The sequence below is a fragment of the Camelus ferus genome, chromosome 26, assembly GCF_009834535.1.
Source record: "Camelus ferus isolate YT-003-E chromosome 26, BCGSAC_Cfer_1.0, whole genome shotgun sequence".
Taxonomy (NCBI): Eukaryota; Metazoa; Chordata; class Mammalia; order Artiodactyla; family Camelidae; genus Camelus; species Camelus ferus.
The window spans coordinates 2,562,334-2,585,076 of record NC_045721.1 but is presented as its reverse complement, the minus strand read 5'-3'; the positions used below and the strand labels follow the sequence as shown (position 1 = coordinate 2,585,076).

At 52.7% G+C, this 22,743-nt stretch overlaps 1 protein-coding gene and 1 long non-coding RNA gene across 2 annotated transcripts in view; one reads left to right on the top strand and one right to left on the bottom strand.

Moving 5' to 3' along the window:
- GPAT4 (glycerol-3-phosphate acyltransferase 4) overlaps window positions 1–15,185 on the top strand; it is a 28,257-nt gene extending 13,072 nt beyond the window's left edge. The window contains exons 3-13 of the mRNA XM_032468805.1: window positions 5,475–5,544; window positions 5,699–5,999; window positions 6,767–6,841; window positions 7,611–7,700; window positions 7,874–7,967; window positions 8,455–8,570; window positions 9,410–9,465; window positions 10,340–10,425; window positions 12,880–13,008; window positions 13,094–13,173; window positions 14,390–15,185. Of these exons, the coding sequence (XP_032324696.1) occupies window positions 5,475–5,544; window positions 5,699–5,999; window positions 6,767–6,841; window positions 7,611–7,700; window positions 7,874–7,967; window positions 8,455–8,570; window positions 9,410–9,465; window positions 10,340–10,425; window positions 12,880–13,008; window positions 13,094–13,173; window positions 14,390–14,498 (1,206 nt within the window). The 3' untranslated portion in view covers window positions 14,499–15,185. The remainder of the gene's footprint in view (window positions 1–5,474; window positions 5,545–5,698; window positions 6,000–6,766; window positions 6,842–7,610; window positions 7,701–7,873; window positions 7,968–8,454; window positions 8,571–9,409; window positions 9,466–10,339; window positions 10,426–12,879; window positions 13,009–13,093; window positions 13,174–14,389) is intronic.
- Window positions 15,186–18,801: 3,616 nt separating this feature from the next.
- On the bottom strand, window positions 18,802–21,266 carry LOC116660033. Its single transcript, XR_004315386.1, has 3 exons — window positions 21,161–21,266; window positions 19,694–20,017; window positions 18,802–18,950 (listed from the first exon to the last, which is right to left on the bottom strand). It is a non-coding gene; the product is annotated as an uncharacterized LOC116660033 (long non-coding RNA).
- Window positions 21,267–22,743: the final 1,477 nt, after the last annotated feature.

The following is a 22,743-nucleotide window of genomic DNA, read 5'->3' as shown; positions in this document are numbered from 1 at the left end:
TGTGTGTGTGTGTGTGTACCCATTTGTGATCTCAAGGTTTCAAATTTTAAGAACTAGATTTGCACCTTTTGTTTCCTAAAGGTGTGTGTGAGGCACCCAGGGCCCTGGGTGTCCTGTGGCTCCTGTCCTGTGGAGCTTCCTGGATAATTACAACTTGGCTATAAGCTGGGATAAGGAGGTGGGCTGGAGAGCACTGATGTATCCCAGCACAGGGCCCAGGGTGGTTCTGCAGGAGTGTCTGGTCCTTTCTCATCCTCTGGGAAGGGTTTTTGCTCTCAGTTGATCTGGATGGACGTTAAGAACTGAATGCTAGTTTTATTAGCGTAGTATTAGATACAAGTTAGATTTGGTCAAACTGTCTTTTTTTAAAGGAGGATTTGCATTATATTTATTCAGTCATGCAACCAGGCGGCACAGAGTACCTATTTACATAACCATCTCATGCATCAGGACAGGCTTGGGCCAGGCTGGTTTTAGATCTTGCGAAGTTTACATCTGTGTATCCGTGTGTACATCTAAAATACACCTAAACTTGTGGGTTTTTTTTTTAATAAAGAAGAGACTTCTATTTTGCATCTTGATCCTCTTCATCCATTCCTGAATTGGGGTGCTGTATGTAATTTTGCAGTTGGAAGGAAGCTCAGAGATTGTTGGAATTCCCTGGGTCTCCTCCTAACTACATATCTGAATCGTTCTGGGGAGCATTTTAAAAGAACTTACCTGGGAGCACTAGAATCTCCCCACAAATTCTGATTTAAGTGGTTTGGGTGGGCATTTTTAGAAAACTCCCCAAGTGGTTCTAACATCTACCATCAGAAGGTGGAGTCTGATTGACCGTCGCAGGAAAGGGGACCTGCCTTAGTGACTTGTCTCTAACAAACAGGATGTGATGCACATGACGCTGGGTGACATGCGAGGTTAGGTAAAAACGGCAATAAACCTTCTCTCTGACCCTGGATACTTGGTCCTGGAACTGGCCGCCACGTGTCCCAGCTCACGGTCGCAGCGGGCTGTGACAGCTAGCGTCAGCTGCTGCACTTGGAGTGAGCAGGCATTCGGAGGAGTCCAGCCCCTGCCTTTGACCATCCAGCTGATGCCAGACCTCATGCAATCTGCAGATTCATGAGCAAAATAAATGGTAGTGGTATTCTAAGCCGCTGAATTATGGGGTGCTTTGTTACACAGCAATAGATTACTAGACAAATAATATGATGTGAAAGAATTTTAAACATTCATTCATGTCTCACAGCTTACAGCACCTTAAAATTTTTTTGTATGTATTACCTTTCAGACTTGGCATTATGCATTCATATTTTGTAGTTGTGTTGAATAGTACATACATATATATTTTTGTGTGTGTGTCTACATTTCCTTTTGAGGTCTTACCAGCCGTTTTTATATTTTACTAGATAATCTTCATAAAGATGATTAAATCTGTCTGATCGTCCATGCAGTACATAATACTGGTGCTTTTGGATGACTGAGTCCCACGATCAGCTCACCCTTCTGTATAAAGGAACCTTGGTAAACCTGCCAGAGGGGGTAGAGAGTGTGGGTGGGTCATGTCTTCTGGAAGAAACTCAGTGCAGATCCTAGTAATGCTGAATCGCGGCAGAGGGTAGCATGTTATTTCAAGTATTTTAGTGCTTCGGATTTACCCTCAGTACAGTGTTGATGATTATTAAGGTTCTAGAGTTCCTAGAAGTAGACTTTCAACTGAGTTGAGAATGATTTGGAAGAGGAGAGAAGAAAGCCTGGATAAAAAGGAGAAAGATGAAAAAAAAAAAAAACGACCCGAGTTTCCTTGCCTGCTGCGGAAGGGGTTGATCAGGTCCGGTTAGAGAAGACGGGACAGTTGTCACTGACTATGATATTAAATGCCACAGTGGAACTGGCGGGAACCAGCGATGGTGGTGAGCAAGTTGAAGAGACTGGACAGGCAGTGGGATTGTGGTGGGTTAGACCTTTCTTACCACCTCTGAAACTTGACCTAAGTCCTCAGACCCTCCAGTCTGCCTCCCTCTCTAGAGCGTGGGAGTAGCGATGCCTCCTTCACGTGGGTGCGGACAGAGCGGTCACGCTCTCAAGTAGCCCTCCCTCCCCAGCAGGAAGGGTGATTGTCACGTGACCGTGAGGGGCTTAACGCACCAGCTCAAGGAGGTGAGCATGTGGTCGCGGCGGAAGGGGTGCTAGGAGGCAGCTTGAGGTTGTCACTCGAGGCCCATCTTTTCATATGAGACCTTGATGGAGAGAAATATTGGGAGTTGAGTGATTGAATGCAGCCCTTCCCGACTGCCTGTTTGGAGCGGGGCACACTCTCAGATTCTGCTGGAATGTAGGTGCAGTCGGTTCTGGCCCCGGTCCCTCCGGGTAGTTACAGTTTAGAAGGAAAGACAGATATGTGCATAAGTTAACTAATTCAGAACATGATGTCAATTAAGGTACACAGGCAAAGATTATGTGTGACTGCAGGAACTGCGTGGGCAACATTTCACGAAAGATTTGGCATTTGAACTGGATCTTAAAAAAAGAAAAAGCATTCTAGAAGCACAGTGGATAAAGGTGAGAAAGTGCAGTCTTGTTTAGAGACTGTACCTGGTTCCAAGGAGTAAGCCTTTGGGTGCACGGAGGGAATGAGGTAGGTTATAAAACCTGTTGTGTCTTTAGGAATTGAGAAGCCTTTGAGGATTTTTGAACAGGGGAGTGCACGGAGGTCGTGGCTTGGCCCAGAGGCGGCCGTGGCTGTGGCCGGGTGGCTCAAGAGGACTTGGGGGACAGGAAGCTTGAGGGACCAGGGGGCAGCGATCCCAGGACGCAGGAGGAGGGCGGGAGGGAGGGGCGCACGCGGGGCTTGGGGGCGGTGTGTGTTCTCACCGTGGGCGGCAGTGTGTGATTCATTCCTGACCTTCAGGGACAGAAGAATGGATAACCAGCAGGGATGCGCCGTCGCCCCACCCGCACATCTAAGGGCTGGGCCTGCGCCTCCCCTGCCAAGGGCTGTGTCGGGTCTCCTGTTACCCAAGAGTGCAGCATCCTCTGTGCCCCAACAGTCTCTGTGTGGGAGAGTCTCCGTCCCGGAGAATCTGCAAAGGGAATAATTAAGTAACTGATCCTAAGAGCGTGGTAAATGGCATCTCAGATCAAGAGAAGGAGAGGCGGCTTGTGGGGAAATGAGCCCAGAACCTGGGAGTCTCACTTTTCCCCGGGATATCCAAACACGATCATTTTTTTTTCTGTTTTATTAGGTAGAATTGTCACAATTTGAGTGCACATATCCAATATATTATATGTAAATACATATATACAATATACTCACATATTTTTAAAAATTTACATCTATGTACTATTCATTGTTTCTAAGGACGTTTAGAGCTTTAGCTTTTTAAACTTACATAGTTATTGGAATAAAGCCAGCCGCAAAATAAGAGTTAATTCAAAGAGATACATAAACGCCCACTATTAACAGCAACATTATTTATAATTGCCAAGATAATGGAAGCATCCTAAGTGCACATCAGTAGATGAATGGATAAAGAAGATGCAGCGTATATATGTGATGGAATAAAACTCACCCATAAGAAACGAACATGATACTTCTTGAAGCCATTGGTCACCGGGCATCACTAACGCCAGCGCCCCTCCCAGGAGGCCCCGGCTCTGGCAGCCCCTTCCCAGCCCCACCCTCTCCCCTGCTCTGGTGACTTTGGACGGCGTTCCCCTAAACAGACGCATTTTGTGATGTACCTGAAGTGTGACAGAGTCAAGCTGGAAGTACAGAGCAGGCAGGGCAGGCGGATGTATGTGACAGAGCTTTGTCGGAGAGTCCGGGGACTCTCACTGACCAGTACCTTTCCAATTAAAACAGAAAACCACGGCCTTGAATTTTCCATCGTGAGGCAGAATCACAGTCGTAGGTGGCAGGTCGTCCCTGCCCGTCACAGCCCAAGCCTCGTATCAGAACTGCCAGCAGGGAACCCCGCTGTGTTGGTTCTGACCGCGCCTGCAGCACCAATGCAGAGTCTTGGTCGAATAGAAAAACCTCAGTTCCAAGTGAGGGACCTGTGTCCGTGTGCCAGGCACGCCACCCGCTCTCTTGTCCCCTCCTCTTCTCGTCCCAGGGTGCAATTCCCAGATGGAATTCGCCTTCTTCCATTGCCGGAGTTATGCCTACGTTTTCTTCTAGAGAAAACCACCCTCCGTGCCAGAAGACATCAAAGCCTAGACATCTGAAGTGGGTTATGTGCGTTCTCCTGCCTGAGACCTTGCTTTGAGTGGGTGACGCTGTGAGCCATCTGTGTCCCCGAGACAGTGGCCTTTGAAGACATTTCCAGATGAGGTCAGAGCACCGATTAATCTCAGGGGCACCTGGCTGACAGTTCGGGCCCTGCCAGCGGAGCCTCAGCACTTGCCTTGGGCCCTGTAGGTTTCGCTGCGTCCTGGGATGGTAGGCTCTTCTCCACCTTGCGTAACTCGCGGCAGAAGTTTGAAAAGACACCTTTTCAAACATCCATTCTATTTCCTCGACTGCTGTGGTCATAACTTGTGTTCGGGGCCAGGGTGAGCCTGTGTCATCCCCTCCCGTTATTTGGTCCTGGGAGAGACCCAGCCTCTGAGGCTGTTAATACAGTTAAAAGGATGTTAATGAGGGACCAGAGGCTCCGGGAAGAACCCCTCTTCGAGCTCTGTATGATTTCCGTGGTAATGAGGGCAGTTAGGGTGTTTGGAGTCTCCCAAGTGCTATTCCATACGTGGTCTCATTTGATCCCGGTAAGGTAGGAGGCTGAATACCGTCCATCCTATTTTATAGATGGAAACGAGCAACGTTCAGAGTGTTGGAATGAGTTGTTTAAGGGACATAGCTTGTCAGACTTGAGATTTGAACCTACTTTTGTTTTATCTCCAAAACGTTTTTTTAAATGCTTTTTTTTTTTTTTTTTTTTTTTTGACACTGAGCTATTCCCAGGGTTTCTTGTGTCAGGTTGTGGATCTCCTGGTAAAAGGTGACTCAGACGGTGGATGGACAGTCCAGACATGTGTATTATTTAAATCCTTTACTTGAAAACTCAAATCGTTGCTTTCTTGGAATAGTTTGGGAAGTGACGGCATCAGGAGGTAGCTTAAAGGATGCTTGATTTTGCTGTTGGTGACTTAGCTGCTGTTTGGTAGGAAGGCAGGAACGAACGACGTCCCTGGACTGTTCGCTGGTGAGTTCCTTAAGAACCAGGAGACCGAGAGATTTAGGCCATGACACGCTAGGCCCGAGAAATAGCCAAGCTCCTTGGTTGCCAGCTCTTTACCGTAGGTGACTCAGCTTTTGGTCCAAGTTGTCGAGGTCGGGTCTGCTCTAGGGGAAGGGGCTGCTCTCCTGGCTGTTGTCCGATGGCAGGTGCCTGGGCTTGAGGCTGCCCTGGAGTGGATGCGGAGGCGCCCCGGGCCAGTCCGCCCTCACCCTGGTGTGTCGCTCTTCCCCCCAGTGGGCGACCTTGCGGATGGAGAGAGGAGCCAAGGAGAAGAACCACCAGCTTTACAAGCCCTACACCAATGGTAAGGCTGGGCCCCGCCCCTGCCCGCAAACGTCCCTTCGAAATCCATTCCCTCCTGCCTGCTTTTCTTTCCACCCCTGCTAGGCACCGGAGGAAAGGTAGGTCTCTGAGTGTCTGTCACACGCGTGCCGCTCGACGGGGCTGTTCTCTTGCAGGAATCATCGCCAAAGATCCCACTTCCCTCGAAGAAGAGATCAAAGAGATTCGCCGCAGCGGCAGCAGCAAGGCCCTGGACAACACCCCGGACTTCGAGCTCTCCGACATCTTCTACTTCTGCCGCAAAGGGATGGAGACCATCATGGACGACGAGGTGACCAAGAGATTCTCAGCGGAGGAGTTGGAGTCCTGGAACTTGCTGAGCAGAACCAACTACAACTTCCAGTACATCAGCCTTCGGCTCACCGTCCTGTGGGGCTTGGGAGTGCTGATTCGGTACTGCTTCCTCCTGCCGCTCAGGTGAGGGCCGGGCCTGTCGGGGACCGAAGACCGAGCGTCTGCCGCCCAGGCTGATGAATGACACCCCTCCCCCGCCTCTCTGCCCTGTTTTCCTACGCGAGGAAGGAGGAGGGTGCCGCTGTCTCCCTGGCCAGGCGTCTGACCCTGGGAAGGGGACACTGGGGATTGTCCTCCAAAGGCCTTTGGATTCTCTGCGTATCAGACAGAAGTAGTTGGGTTTCTTAAAGGCAGATCGCTTGTCTGGATGGACTAAGCACAGGGACAGGAACACGGTGTCCTTGCTGGCCACCCGTTCCGGGCATGGCTGGCGCTGTCTGCAGCTTCCTCCCCAGCACAGAGGCGCATTGATCTCCCAGCTTTTCTGGGCCCTGTGCTCTTCTGAGTGCGTCTTGCCAGCTGCCGGTACCTCTAGGCTCTGCTTCCTCTTGGTTCCCAGAGCGGCTGGGCCCGGCCAGGCTGTGAAGCCAGGGGGAGGGCGAGAAGGCAGGGCGGCAGGTGCCTGAGGGTAGCGCAGCCAGGGCGAGGACTTTCTGTCATCTGGCTGCCTAGTGCCTGGGGGCAAAGCCGTGGTGTCCTGTCATTTTGGAAGCAGAATGATCCCTGGTTCTGACAGGCCTGCTCCCATTTCTCCACGGAACTCCTGTCTGGGTCCAGGTGGGGCCGCTGGGGCCGGTTTCCGAGATGCCCACCGTCATTTTCACACGGTCAGCTCTGTGCTTGGTGCAGGGATAAGTCTGCTGGGTTCTAACTTTGTCTTCTCATTACAGGATAGCTCTTGCTTTCACGGGGATTAGCCTCCTGGTGGTGGGCACGACCATGGTGGGATACCTGCCCAACGGGAGGTGAGCAGAGTGCGGGGTCCCAGTCGGCGGGGGCGGGGAAGGGTGTTGGCGGGAGGCTCCGATCTTGAAGGCCAGGCCCGTTCTTTGGGCACAGCCCAGACCTGGCATCTCAGATGGAGATAATAACCAGCGATACCAATGCATCAGCATTTAAGCCACATTTATTTTTACCGATCGTGGTCTCTCTGTGTTCTGCGTGCTCTCCAGCCCTCACGCTCTTCCCATTTTAAAGACAAAATGGGGAAACCACAAGACTGCAGCGTCCAGGGCTAGCAGGTTTTCCAGCCCATTGTTTAATTTGAGCATTCTACCCTGTTGAATTGGTGAGAGGAAAAATGTAGGCAGGGCTTTTTTGTTTGTTTGCATTTTTAAGTGAAATTTACTCCTGGGAAGTTCTGGGGCCGGTCGACCTCTCTCCTGGCCGGGCTGGTGGGGAGGTTTGACTTTCTGGCCCTTGTACTGCGTCTTGGTGTCGACAAGTGGGAAGGAAAGGAATCTAAGAGACTTAACCTGTGCTGGAAGTTCTAGGGCTGCGAGTTCTGTCCCCATTACCTTGGGTGCAGTCACACGGTTGTCATCGTTCCTTCCTGTATATAGAGACGTCAAGGTGCCAGTACAGAGTTTGACCACCTACACGATACGTGTGAAAATACCTTGCAGTCATGAAGGGCTGTCGGTGGCGACGGTCAGGTTGTCGGCCTCAGCATGTTTTCCTGTCCTTCTGTGTGCGTGTGAACTGAAACCCGGAATCTTTGTCCCGCTGCCGCAGGCTTAAGGAGTTCCTGAGTAAACACGTTCACTTGATGTGCTACCGGATCTGCGTGCGAGCGCTGACGGCCATCATCACCTACCACGACAGGTGAGGGGCTTGGCCCAGGCCGGCGGGGATGGCGCTGGCAGAACACGGCAGCCGGCCAGCGGGCCCTCGCGGCGGCCATCCCGTGGGAGCTGGGAAGCCGCTGAGCCGGGCGTGGGTTCCTGATGAACCGATTAACACTGATTGTCGTTGCCTCACACGCACTTTTAACGCAGGAAGAACAGGCCCAGAAACGGCGGCATCTGCGTGGCCAATCACACGTCGCCCATCGACGTCATCATTTTGGCCAGTGATGGTTATTACGCCATGGTAAGGCCCCTCTGTCATCTCCGGGTGGGACTTCTTCCTTGAGGCTGGTCAGGGCTGGGAGCTCTTTCTGAGGGTGTAGACAGGTAAGCACAGGCCCCCACCCAGATTGTCGCCTTCGTTTGTTTGGGACAGATATTCTAAGCAGGGTGATGGAATTTGGGGGCGGTCCAGGCGGACGGTGAGGAGGGGTGGAGGTGGGGACTGGGCTCGGGGCCACTGCTGAGTCCCCTGGGGGAGGGCATTCTGACCCAGGTGTACTCTGCTGCAGTGTTCCCTCTTAGAGTTTTCAACTGTGTCTTCAATGCCACATCTCTGGTCTCACTAATTAGGAGAATTTAAATTCAGAGTCTAAGAGTGGTTTCTGAATAGGGAGAAACCTATGGTTGCCAGTAAAATGCTAGGGGCTGAGAGGTGGGTATTTTCTCGTGGGACCGGGGGGCTCTGTGTGAGGATGACATCGCTCCCCTTCCTCCTTTGTCCGGACCAGGTGGGACAGGTGCACGGGGGGCTCATGGGCGTGATTCAGAGAGCCATGGTGAAGGCCTGCCCGCATGTCTGGTTCGAGCGCTCGGAGGTGAAGGATCGCCACCTGGTGGCCAAGAGGTAAACAGCAGGTGCTGCTGCTCTGGGCCGGTTACAGGGTCTGGACCGCTGCGAAGGGGATGCTGTGCCCCCACGTCGTCTCTGCTGAGCCTGCACTGCTTTCGTACTAAGAATTTTTTCCTAAAACACGGAATAGAAACAGTATTGAAACGTAGCGTTATTTACCAAATTAGTAACGTTTTTAATCTTTTTTATTCCTTGTACCCATTGTAATGAACAACATAAGAACTTTTTTCTTGTACATATATATACATATGAACTTCTAGTGCTATTTAAAGTTGCAAAACGAATTCATTATCAAGGCACTTAATAAACTTGAGGCAATAGAAGAAAGTGCTGCTCGGTTTTCAGGCTTGGATTGAAAAAAAGAAGGTAGCCTGGTGCAGGTAATGGCCAGAGCTTTGCCATAAATTGAGAGGAATCCCCAAAGCCTACCTTCTGCCCACCACTGAAGTCCCTTTGCCACGTCCCAGGGGGACTCTGGGGCCTGGCGCACCTGTGGGAGGTCCGTGGCCACCGTCCATCGAGGCTGCTCTCTGCCAGGCCCTGTGGTGGGCACATCCTTTACGTGGTCCCAATTCCAAGCCATGGCCTGTGCACAGACTCTCTGTTCAATGCTTAATTGCTGTTTGAAATAGTCATCTGGGGTTCCCTGTCCTGGTAAGTTCTGTCTTCATGAGATTTAGACTGTGGTTCTATGAAGGACAGGGTCATGTCTGTTAACCTGCTTTTATACAACACGACACCCAGCCTCCCATCTTGATAGGTAACTGTAGATGGATTTTGATGGTGACGGCCGTGAGGCTGTCTGACCCCTCATTCTGTTTTCTCTCCTGAAGGTTGACTGAGCACGTGCAGGATAAAAGCAAGCTGCCCATCCTCATCTTCCCGGAGGGTGAGTTTCTGTGCGGGGGCCGTGCGGGGGGTGGCCCTGGTGTCATGTGGGAACCCAGGCCCTCGCCCTTTGTTGGGGTTTCTGTTTTCACTGAATGTGAGGTCCTTTGGAACTCAAGACTCAGAATTGGAAGCAAGAGTGCTGTAGTGTGACCTTCCCCAGTGCATGAGTCCTCCCTGTAGTATCGCCCACAGGCTCCCTCAGCTCCCTGTGGGTCCTTCCCGTGACCTCCTCTGTCTGCTGTGTGTCTCTGGCCTTTCACTGGGGCTGGTGTGTTACCCAGGGAAAGCGGCCCTGGGGGAAGAGGAGGTGAGGCAGGACTGTAATTTCCTCATCTCTCTCTCTCCTTTTTTGTTTAATTGAAATATAGTCAGTTACAATGTGCCAGTTTCTGGTGTACAGCACAATGTCCCAGTCGTGTATATACTATATACATATATTCATTTTTGTATTTTTTTCCATTAAATGTTATTAAAGATATTGAACATAGTTCCCTGTGCTATATAGAAGAAATTTTTTTTTAAATCTATGTTTGTATATGGTGGCCAACATTTGCAAATCTCAAACTCCCAAATTTATCCCCTCCTATCCCTTTCCCCAGTAACCGTAAGATTGTTTACTATGTCTTCAAGTCTGTTTCTGTTTTGTAGATGAGTTCATAGTGTCCTTTTTTTTTTTAAGATTCCACATATAAGTGATACCATATGGTATTTTTCTTTCTCTTTTAAGTGTTCATTCATGAGCTAGGGAGAGCAGAGATTTCTCTGCTTGGAAGAGCCATTAGAATTTTTATTATTACAGTTAACCCTTAGAGTCCCAATCTCTGGGGTAAAGGACCAAAAGAAGTAGCATTTTACGCTCTCCCGCATTTTAGGAACCTGCATCAATAATACGTCGGTGATGATGTTCAAAAAGGGAAGTTTTGAAATTGGAGCCACGGTTTACCCTGTTGCTATCAAGGTACGAGACGTCTTCGGACGCTGTGGTCGCTGCTGTGGGCTGGACGCCGGGAGCATGGGGGTACGGGGCCAGGGCCACATGTCCGCCTGGGGCCGGGCTGCAGGTGCATCCTGACTGCTGAGAGGAAATCTCGGCTCTAGATAAGAGGGAGTCAATTTGAGTCCGAGTTCTGCTTAGCATTTCGTCTCCAGACTTTGGCAAGTGTCTCTGTCTGCAAAGCCTTCTGCGTTTTCCCCTTGCCGGCGCCGCTGGCGCAGTCGGGGAGGAGGTGGCCTCCTGGTCCAGCAGATGCTCCCAGCCACCCGCTTTTAGCAGGCAGGCAGAGCTCCGGGCAGGGGTGGCGAGTGACTGGCGGCTGCTGGGGGGCTGAGCAGGGACCGGGGCTGCCCAGGTGATGTGTCGGGACCACAGACCCCGTCCTGGTAGCAGTGTCAGCCGCAGGGGTGGGAGTGGGGAGCGGTGTTTGCATCGCACGCCCGCCAGCCCGCATTGTGACGTCCTGGGAGCTGAGTGCTTCACCTGCGTTTTTATCAAAAACCAGCTGCTGCCTGGAAGCCCGTACCACTCACTCCAGAGCGTCGGTTCTCTGTAGCTGCGTCAGCATCCCCGGTGGGATGGTGGAAATGCAAGTGGCTGGGCCCCACACGCAGGGTTTCTGAACTTGCATTTTTGGCCCATCCCTCGGTGCTTGGATGCCCTGGTCGGGGACCACGCTGAGAGCCCTGCTCTCCGCCGGTTCAGAGCACGGGCCCTTGGTGACTCCTCCCACAAAACGGCCTGTGACTCTTACGTGATTTGTCCTGCTCGCAGGTTTGTAAAGCTCACATATGAGGAGAAACTTCTGCTTCTCAGATACTTTTCTAGTTTTTGTGAAGCCTTCGTTGGTACCCAGACTTGGATAACCTTAGCAGTTTTAGAGTTCCTACTACATTTCCACCAAAATTAAGCCGTTCTCTGATTTTGAGGAATTTATCGCTGTTTTGAACTTTTGCCTTGTTTTTCTGTCGATGGTGTCAGCCCAGCAGGGGCGAGAATCAGCCCCAAACAAAGGCCTCTCACACACGAGATCAGAGTTTCCGTCCAGTCCTGCTGTGTAATACAGCCTCACTGTCTTCTCACCACACACGTCAGCTCCTGTTTAAAACTCGTTCTCCTCCCTCATGTCTGCATTTCTGTAATTAAATAAATCTAAATGCCTTCATTTCTGGAGTCAGGTCTACAATTAAGCATGATTGTCTAAATTTTATTCTGAGAATCAGAAAATTTAAGCTTGAAAGGCCTAAACAATACTATTCAAACCCAAGCCGCCGCCCCCCCCCCCCCCCCGAGTACTGGAACCCCTGCTCCAGCATCTTGGTCGCTGTCCCTTCCCAGGGTCCCCAGGGAAAGGGCGCTCTCTACACTGGCAGCAGCTCGGCCCCCGGGGTCAGCTCTGGAAGTTCTGTCTCCTCCTGTTTCCATTCTGGTCCTTGGTCTTTGCTTTGTGGTCACGGTCAGTCTGATGTCTGGGGTGAGAACCCTGCAGCCCCTCAGTAACAGTTCAGCCGTGACCCTTTCCGGGCTCTCGCCTCCTGGACTCTGTTCCCTCTGTCACTTCTTACATAACTTCCTCCAGCACCTCCCCCGCCGGGCTTACCTGCAGTTGCTCTCCTGTTTGGTGAGGATGAGGGTCACAGCTGCGGCCACGTCTCCTACAAAATGCCACTGAAGGACAACCTTCACTCCATTAGCGTCACTGGCGAATGAAAGTGCCTCTTGGCGGGCGGCGCGGCCCCCTCGTGGTGGACGCCTGAGCTGTCGCGGGCGGCCACGCGCTGAGCATGCTGCCCCCTGCATCAGAGCAGACCCTCCTCCTCACTCAGACACTTAGCTTCATTAGAAGTGCCCTTCCAGAAGCAAAGCTTTGTTTTCTCCTTGGTCCTGGCACCAGAAATGATATTAAAAAGTTGGCAGTTAGGTAAGGAAATGTCTCTGTTTGGGGGCGGCACCTGGAGAAGAATTGATGAGTGCTCGCGGGGGATATTGGAGGTGGTTTTTGAGACCCGGGGCTGATGCAGCAGGTGTGGGGGAGTGTTGGTAATTATTGCATCTTGGGGTGGATGTGTGGGGTATGTGATCCTCACCCCTCTGTTCGCAGATGTGCCTGAAAACATAAATGCTAGATTGTAGACACCCCTGAGTGTGTAAGGCGTGACTCATCAGAGACTGGAGGACATTGGGGAAGGCTGTTAGTCCTCCCTAGCGACCTGCAGCAGGACCTTGGTCATTCCGGGATGTTCATGTTACTGGAGCCTCAGAACCGCCCAGGGATGGACAGCGTCCATGTAGGGGTCTGGGCGCAGTGTTCTGGGGCTGATCCCACCCCTGGTGGCACTTTCAGAGATGCTGCCGTTGACCCCCACACGTGGCTAGAACTACTGACTTCTTACCGCCCGGCTTCCCGTTGTCTTGCAGTACGACCCTCAGTTCGGTGATGCCTTCTGGAACAGCAGCAAGTACGGGATGGTGACGTACCTGCTGAGAATGATGACTAGCTGGGCCATCGTCTGCAGCGTGTGGTACCTGCCTCCCATGACCAGAGAGGTCAGTACCCACACCACACGGGGGTCTTCCTTCGCCTCGGAGACCGGGGCCTGGGCTGAGTGCTGTCCTCCGTTCCTTCCTCCAGGCAGAGGAAGATGCCGTCCAGTTTGCAAACAGGGTGAAGTCCGCCATCGCCAGGCAGGGAGGACTCGTGGACCTGCTGTGGTGAGTCAGAGCCGGGTTTGATCCCTGAGTCGAGCAGGATGCGAAGTTCTGAAGCAGGTGCTGAATGGTTGACCCCATTTACGAAGAGTCCTGCTCTCCCTGGTGCAGAGAGCAGAGCTCACCAGCCCCGGAGAGTCAGCAGTGGACTCTCAGGTGCCCGGGATGCTTGGGCGAAGCAGCTGATTCTGTGTCCCTTCCCAGGGACAGCTCACCAGAGCACCCCGACAGCCCTGTCCCTGTCGGCACGGGACCTGGACACCTTGTAGGAGCACTGACTTCTCTGATCTCGGGGCTTGGGCAAAACTGGGCCATCCTTAGAAAGGCCGGTCTCATTTTTTGCATTTAGCTTGTTACCTCCCAGAGCAGGAGTTAGCAAACTTCCTCTGTTGCCATTCAGCTCTGCCGTTGTGGCATGAAAGCACCAGTGACACGCGTGGGCGCGAGCAGGTCTGTGCGCCAGGGAGCCTCCGCTCCCAGAAGCAGGTGTCGGGCGGGTTCGGCTCTGGGCGGGAGTTTGCAGACCTTTCTCCTGGAGTGTGATGTGGGGTAGTTACACTCCAGGTAGCAGGAGGCTGATGGGATGAACACCGCGTCAGGAAACGAATCCACCCTCCCAGGGCCCTCAGGTTTAAGTGCAGGGGTCAGCTCTGCGGGGCGACTGACTGGTCGTTTAAACTGACACTCGAATTCTTCGGGAATACTTTGGCCCTGGATTACCTTTTGAAAAAGGCTCACGTGTACTGGGCACATACTCTGCCAGACACAGTGCTCTGTTGCTCTTGGGATAATCTCATTTCATCCTCAGAGTAACTCCTTGAGTGTGCAGATCGTTACTCCATCCTTTTCAGATGAGACCCCGAGCCTGCAGAGGTTAAGTAACTGTCTTTCATATAAACTCAAGCCAGAGCTAGAACCCAGGTCTCACCGACTTCTAGAGCCTGACTGTTAAATGCTGCCCCATGTTCCCTGTCGGTGAGGCCTAATGAAGACAGAGCGGCTGCCCTCGAAAGGAGGCCTTTGCTGGGGATCTTAAAGGCCGTAGCAGGTGTCCTGGGGACACCTGGTGCAGGGGCTGTCTGGTGGCAGGGGATGTCCAAGCTCACGGGACGGAGGTCCGCTGAGTTAAGTCCTTGTCTCGGGCCGGCTTCTCCTGTGGTGCGGGGCGACGGGAAGGCTTCTCTGCCCTTACGTGAGGCCCCTCTCTTCCTCCCGTCAGGGACGGCGGTCTGAAGCGGGAGAAGGTGAAGGACACGTTCAAGGAGGAGCAGCAGAAGCTGTACAGCAAGATGATCGTCGGGAACCAGGAGGACAGGAGCCGGTCCTGAGCCCGCGCCTCCCCTTCCTGGACCCGGGACTCAACTCCCTCCAAGCGCCCGGGCTCCACCAGCTGCCATCTGAGGGGGACGCTGCTGGTGGCCGCTGCCCAGGACGAGATGCCTTCCTGTTCCTTTTACGCTGTGTCCGTGGGAGGAATGCCATTAAAGTCCCCTCTCCCCTGTGCCCGTGCCGCCTGAGTGCTGGGCAGGTGGCCGTCCCCGCGCCAGGACGGGAGATGCTCGTCTGTGACTGAACCCACGTGCGGGGACCTCTGGGGATGGCGGCCCCGGCCTTGATAAAAAGACAACTGCCGTCTGCCGGAGCTCCAGGCCGGGTGAAGGTCTCCGGTCTGTGCCGCCGCCCCGGCGGGCACCCAGGGCTCGGGCGGGGCGGGGGGCCGCGGTCTGGCGCCGACTCCGGGGCAGCCCTGACCCGGTACCCGGGCGGGAGGGGAGGGGGGACACCTACCTCACAGGGTTGTTGTGGGGCTTCACGTGCTACGCCGTCGAGCTCAGTGTGAACACATGCAGGTCTGAGAGGCGGCGGGACGGGGTCTGAGCTCGGAGCCACTCGCGGGGCTTCGGATTTGTTTTTGTGAGTAAATAAAATTGTCTTCAATGGTGACTGAATCGAGGGGGTTTTCCCTTCGCTCTCTCTGCCCCGGAGGCATTCCGGAGCCACACGTTACGATCAGAGTTAAGGTTCTTTGCTGGCAGGACTGGGAGCCCACTTGGTTTCTGGATCAAGGACCGGTCTTGTTGGGAAGAAAGGACACCGCTCCTGTTGGATGTCTGCATGTCTGGTTGATTTGGGATTTTCAGTAAGGATGAGCTGTGGATTTCGCCACTGATGGGAGCTGCTGGATTGGAGGGGTGTGAGTAAAGGTAGGGGGTGGTCTGGGTGTAAGGATGGGGAGCGAGGAGATAGGGGCAGGGCAGGAGCAGAGGGGTGTGACAGTGGAGGGCTGTGACAGTGGAGGGCTGTGAGGGCGGCGGGCCCGGCAGGTGGGTGTTTGTGCACCCAGGGCTCCACACAGCCAGAGGGGCGCTGCCGGCCGCCTGCGCCTGCCCAGCTCAGGTCCAAAGCCAGGCTCCATCCCTGGTGACTACTTCCAGGCTCTGCCTATTTCAGACCCCTCGGAGAGAGAGCTGCCTCTCCCACAACTTACCTGTCTGTCCATCCCTCCTCGCCCCATTCCTGCTCCCTCTTGGTGGTCACCACAGCTGTCAGGATTTGGACCACCCATGGGAAGTGTCACCTCTCCAAGCCACCCTCTGCGGGGTGATGGAAGTAAACCCCGGCTCCTGAGGCCCCCAAACCAACAGCGTGGTACCTCCCCTGACCTTAGTCGCTCACCCCAACTGCCCGCCTGTTCCCTTACCTCCCTGCACAGCTGCCCACTTCTCCCACCCGCCCCATGCCAACCTGCCGGAGATTCTGTTTCTCTTAAACGAAAACACTATCACGGCGATAAGAACAGCCTCTTGTGAACTGTTTTGCAAAATGCGCAGGAATAAACAGTGATTTTCAGCCTTTTATAGGCAGTGATGTTTACAGTGTTTAAAAGCTATCTGAAATGATCTTTAAAAATTGGTCTTGAAGATCAAGTTCCCTTTTTGAAAGTTCCCTTTTAAAAAATGCTCTGTGCCAGATAGTTTATTTCATGGTTCTCATAGGTCCTTCTAAACGGTTTTTGCTTTCTCGTGCTCGTCAGCAGATCCGTGTTGCTGATGACACAGAATATTGCAAGAACCTGGTTTAGAATCAGTGCTATGTAAAGAAATCCGTGTGGAGACTAAGCAGTGATTATTTTACTCTCACCAACTGAGAAGGAATGTGAATTACACCCGTATAAAAGGAAACCTGTAAAATTTTTATTTAGTGCTTGTTACAAGCACACGGACTCGTCAGACTGCTCCATCCTCTCTAACTACAGGCCCCAAGTTGTTCGTAATCGGTTTGGGATAACTGAGTTGGTCTTGGGTGTTAAAACCTCGCGACTCTTAGGAATAACAACAGAGCAACTTGTAAGGCGGTGCAATGTGCAAAATGCCCCCTTGGGGCCCCAGCAGCAGTGAGGACGGTCCTGGAATAAAACCACGTGGCATTAACTCGTGGGATGCGCACTGGCCAGGGCCTAATCCCACCACCAAACCTGTTTCTCGTTTGCTGTTTCGACTGTATTTCTCTGTGTCTGTTTCCTGATCCTTGACTGAGGACTCGGGCTAGAGGAGCCCTTTCCACGTCTGACTTTCCTGTAATGTTTAAACCCACAGTTTCAAACTTTGGCTTTAAGACCTAGTCATCTTGGGTCCAGAAATAAGTTGGTTTGAATCCATTTGCTCCCTGCAGAGCACTGGGCTGGTAAAACTCGGCTCCTCTGGAGGGCGTCTCACGTGCAAAGGAGAGTCCCCGGGGCTTGAGGTGGTGGAGGGTCTGGGTGCATTTGATTGTGAATCTTGGAAAGATTTCTTCCACTCAAACGTGAGATTTCTTTTTCTACTGAGTTAGTTGGAGAAGGAACTTCTTGAAAAGGCTGTTAAAATCCCCCTGATGCGGGAAGCCCCATAGGACGTGATCTCGGCAGTGCTGAGAGCCCTCGGGGTACCATCCCAGCTCAGCCCTTCCCAGTAGCATCTTACCAACAGCATGCACTAGCCCTGCTGCCCTGCAGACGTCTTCTGGGTCTGTGACCCCTGCTGTCTCCTTCCTGGAATTGACCAAAACCTCAACGGTCTGCGGGAGGGTGCTTCCTCGCGGTCCCTGATGACAAGAGTCCACAGTGTCGCCGGTCCCGTGCACCCTGGGCGTCTGGGCCGCTTGCCTGGGAGGGCGGCTGCACACACAAACACTGACTCTCGGACAGGTGAAGACACGACCATCCAGCCATCCATCTTCCACCGCACCCACACCCCTCTCCCCGCCAGTCAATACATCTCTCTCCGAGGGGAAAGTTAATAAATTTTGCTCTAGATTAAAAGTATTGATCATTTCATTTGTAAACGATAAATAAAAAGGGGGAACTTTTCATCGCACCAGGGGTAGCGTCTGGTGTATTTTGCGGGTGAAATTGCGCTGGCTGTTGGGGGCTGGGCTGCTTATATGCATCCCGGCCGGCCAGCAGCATTGATTTCCTATTAGTCTCTCAGCACCACCCAGTAACACATCATTTCGGTACCTGCTATTAATGGTCTTTTGATAAATAATCACTTGTAAGTCAATAAATTTTTATTAAACAGTGTGGCTCTTTGATTTATTAAAATCCGACCGTGTTTGTCTGGGAGAAAAGGGATGCTGAATTGAAGTGGAGGTTTTCATACATCTTCCTGACGCTGAGCAGTCACCACACACTCCGGAGAAAAACAATTGCATTTTAACAGAAACAAAACAGCCGAGTTTGGAACTTGGGCCCAAGGAAACTTTATCTCCATCAGCCTGAGGCTCACTCTGCAGGGAGCAGCCACGGGTCTGGGGTCGCCCAGTCAAGAACTCCGTGTTTGCTTCCGAGAGTGGTGAGGTGCCGGGCTGGGCCCCCGCGATTGCGTGCCGGGCAGCCCAGACCCCTGAGCTGCACACAGCCCGCCGGCCAGCCCTCCTCGGCTGAGAGGTGCCCCCTGGAGTGGGCAGCCCCAACAAACAGATGTCCGGAATCCTTGAGAAAAATTGGACGGCTGGGACCTCTTAACTTCCTTCCCGGCCAAATCACCACAGTCACATCTGGTGGCAGAAAATGCCAAGAGATGGTTCATATTTTACGTGGAGCTTTAGCTGTATGGATGACTTTAGAAAGTGGGCCAATAGCTGAAGATTGGAATCTTTTCTGTGAGATTGTCATTGGCAGAAAATTTGCTGTAAAGGATCTGATTTGCTGTAAAGGGTTTGACAAGTTTTCCTGGAGACTAACAGGGCCCCAAACCGACTTGTATATAGAGAGACCCAACCACCGAGTACTGAACCAGAATTCCCAGCCTGGAGGGAAGTATAAGAATCAGAAATGATCTCATTAAAACTGGTGGCTGGACTCCGTCTCCCTGACCCCACTGTGGTCCAGGCCACTGCTGGTCCCGTTTTCCAGTCACACCCAGTGTGACAGGTGTTAACAGGATGGGCTTCCGAAGCAGGACTGGCTAGTTCGGCCAGAGCTTTAATGTTTTTACGTGTTATCAAATATTTAAATCGCATTTTTAAAACCTTTTTTTTTTACTGAAGTAGAGTCAGTTTACGATGTTGTGTTAATTTCTAGTGAACAGCACGGTGATTCAGTTACATTTATTCCTTTTCACGTTCTTTTCATTATAGGCTATTACAAGATGTTGAATATAGTTCCCTGTGCTAGACAATGTAAATCACGTTTTTAAATGTTTCTAAAATTTAATGTTTTAAACCTGCTGCAAGTCTTCTCTGTCTTGAGTTCCTCTTCTGTCCTGGTCTTGAGGGTGGCAGCTGGGGCCTCAGGGACCCTGAAGGTAGACGGGAAAAGGGAGCGTACTAAGTACTGAGGACACTGAGTATTAAGGCGGGTCTCCAAGGGCAGGAGGGTGGCCAAGGGGCCCAGCTGCCCTCTAAGGCTTGGCCCCACCCACCCCCAGGGTGGCATGGAGGTGAGCCCCGGCAGGGAAGAGGCAAACAGCTTTCTAGAACATGAGAAACAGTAAGCATACTGTGTACTTTACATGTGCACAGTTCAAGTTCATTTTCAAGGTGAAACGGGAGACATGAGACATGCTTCCCCCTGGGTTCACCTCTAGCCTTTGTTCATTCTCCCGCACATCCCTTCCCCTGTCCTTGTTCGTCCCACTCCGCCCTTAGGACTTTGATAGGGAAACTGGAGAAGACTCAGCCGAGGTTTTCCCACATCCCTTGAATCCACTTCCGGTGACTTGAGTACATGAACTACAGGAGAGGAGTGACTCCTGCTGTGTAGCTTGGTTACAGCTGTTGGGGAAGGAGTTCCGCACAAGGAGTCAGAGGGCATCAGAGGGGCATCTTGGCCAGCCCCCTGCGGGCATCCGTGACACATGGAGATACAGACATGCAGGAGGACTCAGGGGATGGAGGACGCTGGTAGACTGTCTCCCTTGGGAGTGAGGGTGGAGACCCGAAGCCTCCAGATGGGGGACCCGGTGATCCCAGAGAGCTGTGACCCACCCCACCCCCGGGGGGTCCCAAACTGCGCTTTCATTGCACGTGACCCTCTACCTACTGCAGACTCAGCCCGAGAGGTGACTGGTGCCTTCCCATCTGATGCTGCCTTAGGACAATCCGCTCCCTTTTGTCCCCTCTCGCCCTGTTTCGGTGGTCTGGATGGACACTGCTCATCCCTAGCGGAGGAGCGGCTCCGCAGGAGGGCCGGGGCGCCGCGCTCTTGGGGCGCCTGGTTCCGGCGGCGGCGGCGGCCCCGCTCGGGGCTCTGGCCGGGCTGCGAGCGCTCGGATTGATCCACCCGCCGTGATCCGTCATTTCTCTGAGGCAGGCGCTGTTTTCTCTGGCTTCAGGAGCCCCTTCGACACCTGCTTTATTTTTCTTCCTGCGCTGACGTGACGGGAGACAGGTGTTAAACTACTTAATCACTTTAAAATTGTTTTAATTTTCTGTTTTGTATTGATCTCTCCAGCACCAATTAATCAGCTCACTGGACCAGGCAGTTAGTACATTAAAAATTGTCAGGGAGGCCGTGCATCTTGCAAAATGTCTAAAAAATATTCGGCGAGCAAATTTCGTTCTTCTTGGGCGTGCAACAGTCCCGGGCCCAAAGAACTCCCACTAGCAAGGGGCCTCTGCCTCGGGGGCTTGTGTCCAGGAGTATTTGGGGTGCAGGGGGGCTTCCTGTCTAAGAAAAACCGAAGCAGGTGCTCTTATCATCACCAGCTGGCATCTTTCCTTCTACTTTTGTTCTCCGCTTCCCACACCACATCAGGTCTCTTCTCCCCAAGAGCATTGGGAATTTTTGTGGAAGGGGCACTGACTCTGCACAGCCCTCCCGACCCCCCATGGGCAGGACTTCACCATCTGTAACGGACCAGGCATCCAGCCCACAGCCAAACTTCCTTTGCCCAGCATGTCAGCCCTTTTAACTTGTCCTGACTGATGCCAAAGCCACCTCTCTGGGGCAGAGGGGCTGCTAAACTTGGTCAACTCTGTCTGTTGGCAGGTGGCTGCGTGTCACATTGTCCTGTCCCTGGCACCCCCGCGAGGTGCCTGAAGTCCGTCCATGGAATGTTCTGGACAAGCCCCACCCCCACAGTCACCAGGTCCGGTGCGGCAAACTCTTGCCGCTGGACTTTTATCACCTCTCTTGAAAATTATTAACTGCTTGGCTGTACTTTCTGAATTAAATACAGCACAGACAGAATAACCAGGGGCATCAATATCACTTCTTCAGGGTAGAAATTGGTTTTCCGGTATTCCCTTTTTTTTTTTTTTTTTTTTGCCATTTTTTCCGATCACTTTCCAAAAGCAAACCCTTTATTTTTCTGTGGCAAGTTAAGCAAGCAAACCCTTTATTTTTCTGTGGCAAGTTAAGCATCAAGCAGCCCGTCTGCGTGGTCTGACTGGTCAGTTCCCTTCCACTGGGGACCACCCTCTGGAGCATCTCTCGCCCACCCTGCCCTCCTCCCCCTGCTCCCAGCTGATGAGAAGCCCTTTTTATCCCCCTCTCCCTAAGCCTTACCGTTCACATGGGTGCCCCCCGGAGACCTCAGGCACAGCCTTCTAGAACTGGGGCCCGCAGTCCCCACCTGAGAGTGGGGGGCAGGCACGGTCAGCCCCTGCCTGCTGGCCGGTGGACTTACTTCCCCCAGCCTCCAGCCCCACCCGCTCTTATTAATTGGTATATGATTGGACTCGGGCATATAATCTCATATTGATTTTCTCTCTGGACGCCTGAAGCTTTATTTGCTCACATCTGCCTCGTGTTTAATTGGTGCTTTGCTCTGGCAACGAGAGATCTTATCGGCCTGTTTGGTTTCTTTTCCTGGGGCACACAGGTACTCAAGTTAGCGGCCAGCCTGGCCTCTCCCTGACCCTCCCTCGGTCAGGCATTCCTGGGGGGGTAGGGGGGTGGAAAATGGCCCAGAAGGGCCTTCTCAGAGCCTTCCTGTCTTTACACTTGACTTCACGTGCTGTGCTTGATCCTGCCTAATACAAAAGAGTGTGTGTGAGGTTTATGGGGGACAGACTGGCTTTGGAGTCAGACCCGGGTTCAAATCCACCTGCTCCTTGTGTGTGGCCTTGGGGCCAACCTATTGCATTTTTCTGCACTGTAGTGTCTTCTTTAGCTGAGAAAAAGGCAGAATGCCTGCTTTGTGGGATTCTCAGGGAGTATCTGTCCATCACCACACACAGTGGCAAGGCCCACAGTGCCAGGAGCATTCTCTGACCCGAGGCCCTGCTGTCACCACCTGCCTTGTCTGAGGCCAGCACCTGGGCTGCGTGGTTTGGTTTTTCTCTTCTGACCACTGGTCCGCCCTGGGCTTTTTGGAGCAAAGGGAAGATGTCAAGGCCAGAGGTAAACATGAATTTCCTATTGACACAGCATTAATTCTCTTGCTTGGACAGGTGAATGTGCTTTCACTCACTTTACCAAGATTAATGGTGTGTGTTTGCCCCCTAAGAGAGGCCTAATGAGGGGATCTGAATGTGAGCCTTCCGGGTTGGCTGTGGGGCTGCTCTCCATGGTGGGGGGGAATCCAGCCCCCTCACCAGCACTTCCAATGGCCATGCCTTCCTCCTGGAAGAAGCAGGAGGAAAGAATTAGTGGGTAAAGAACGTGCCCTGCCCCAGGGGGTGATGACTGACAAGGAGAGCTTCTCACCAGACCTGCACGCTGGGGTCCGGAGGTCAGCCCGCCCCACCCCCGCCTGTCCCTGGAAGCTCACTTCCCATCTGTGTGAACTGGGTCCTGGCCCCACCCGCACCCAAGGCTGTTGTCCAGGCTGGGGACAGTCTGTGGTTCACTGCTCTGAAGAGTGACAGGCAGTATCGGAGGGGTCAGACAGAGGCTTCTGTGATGGGGCAGCTGGCGGAAAAGCAACAGGATGTCTGAGGATGTCCTGTGGCCTGAGGATAGGAGGCTCCAGGGCCTGTCAGTGACTCTGTAACAAGACTGGGTCCGAGCAGCCAATGTGCTGTGATTTTGCAGGTTAAGTATGGCTTAAACAGGGCAGAAGGAGCTGACTGCTGACTCTTCTCGGCAAAACAGCCCAAGACAGATGTTAGAGAAGGCTGCCCAGGTGGAGTCCGTCCTCCAAGTCC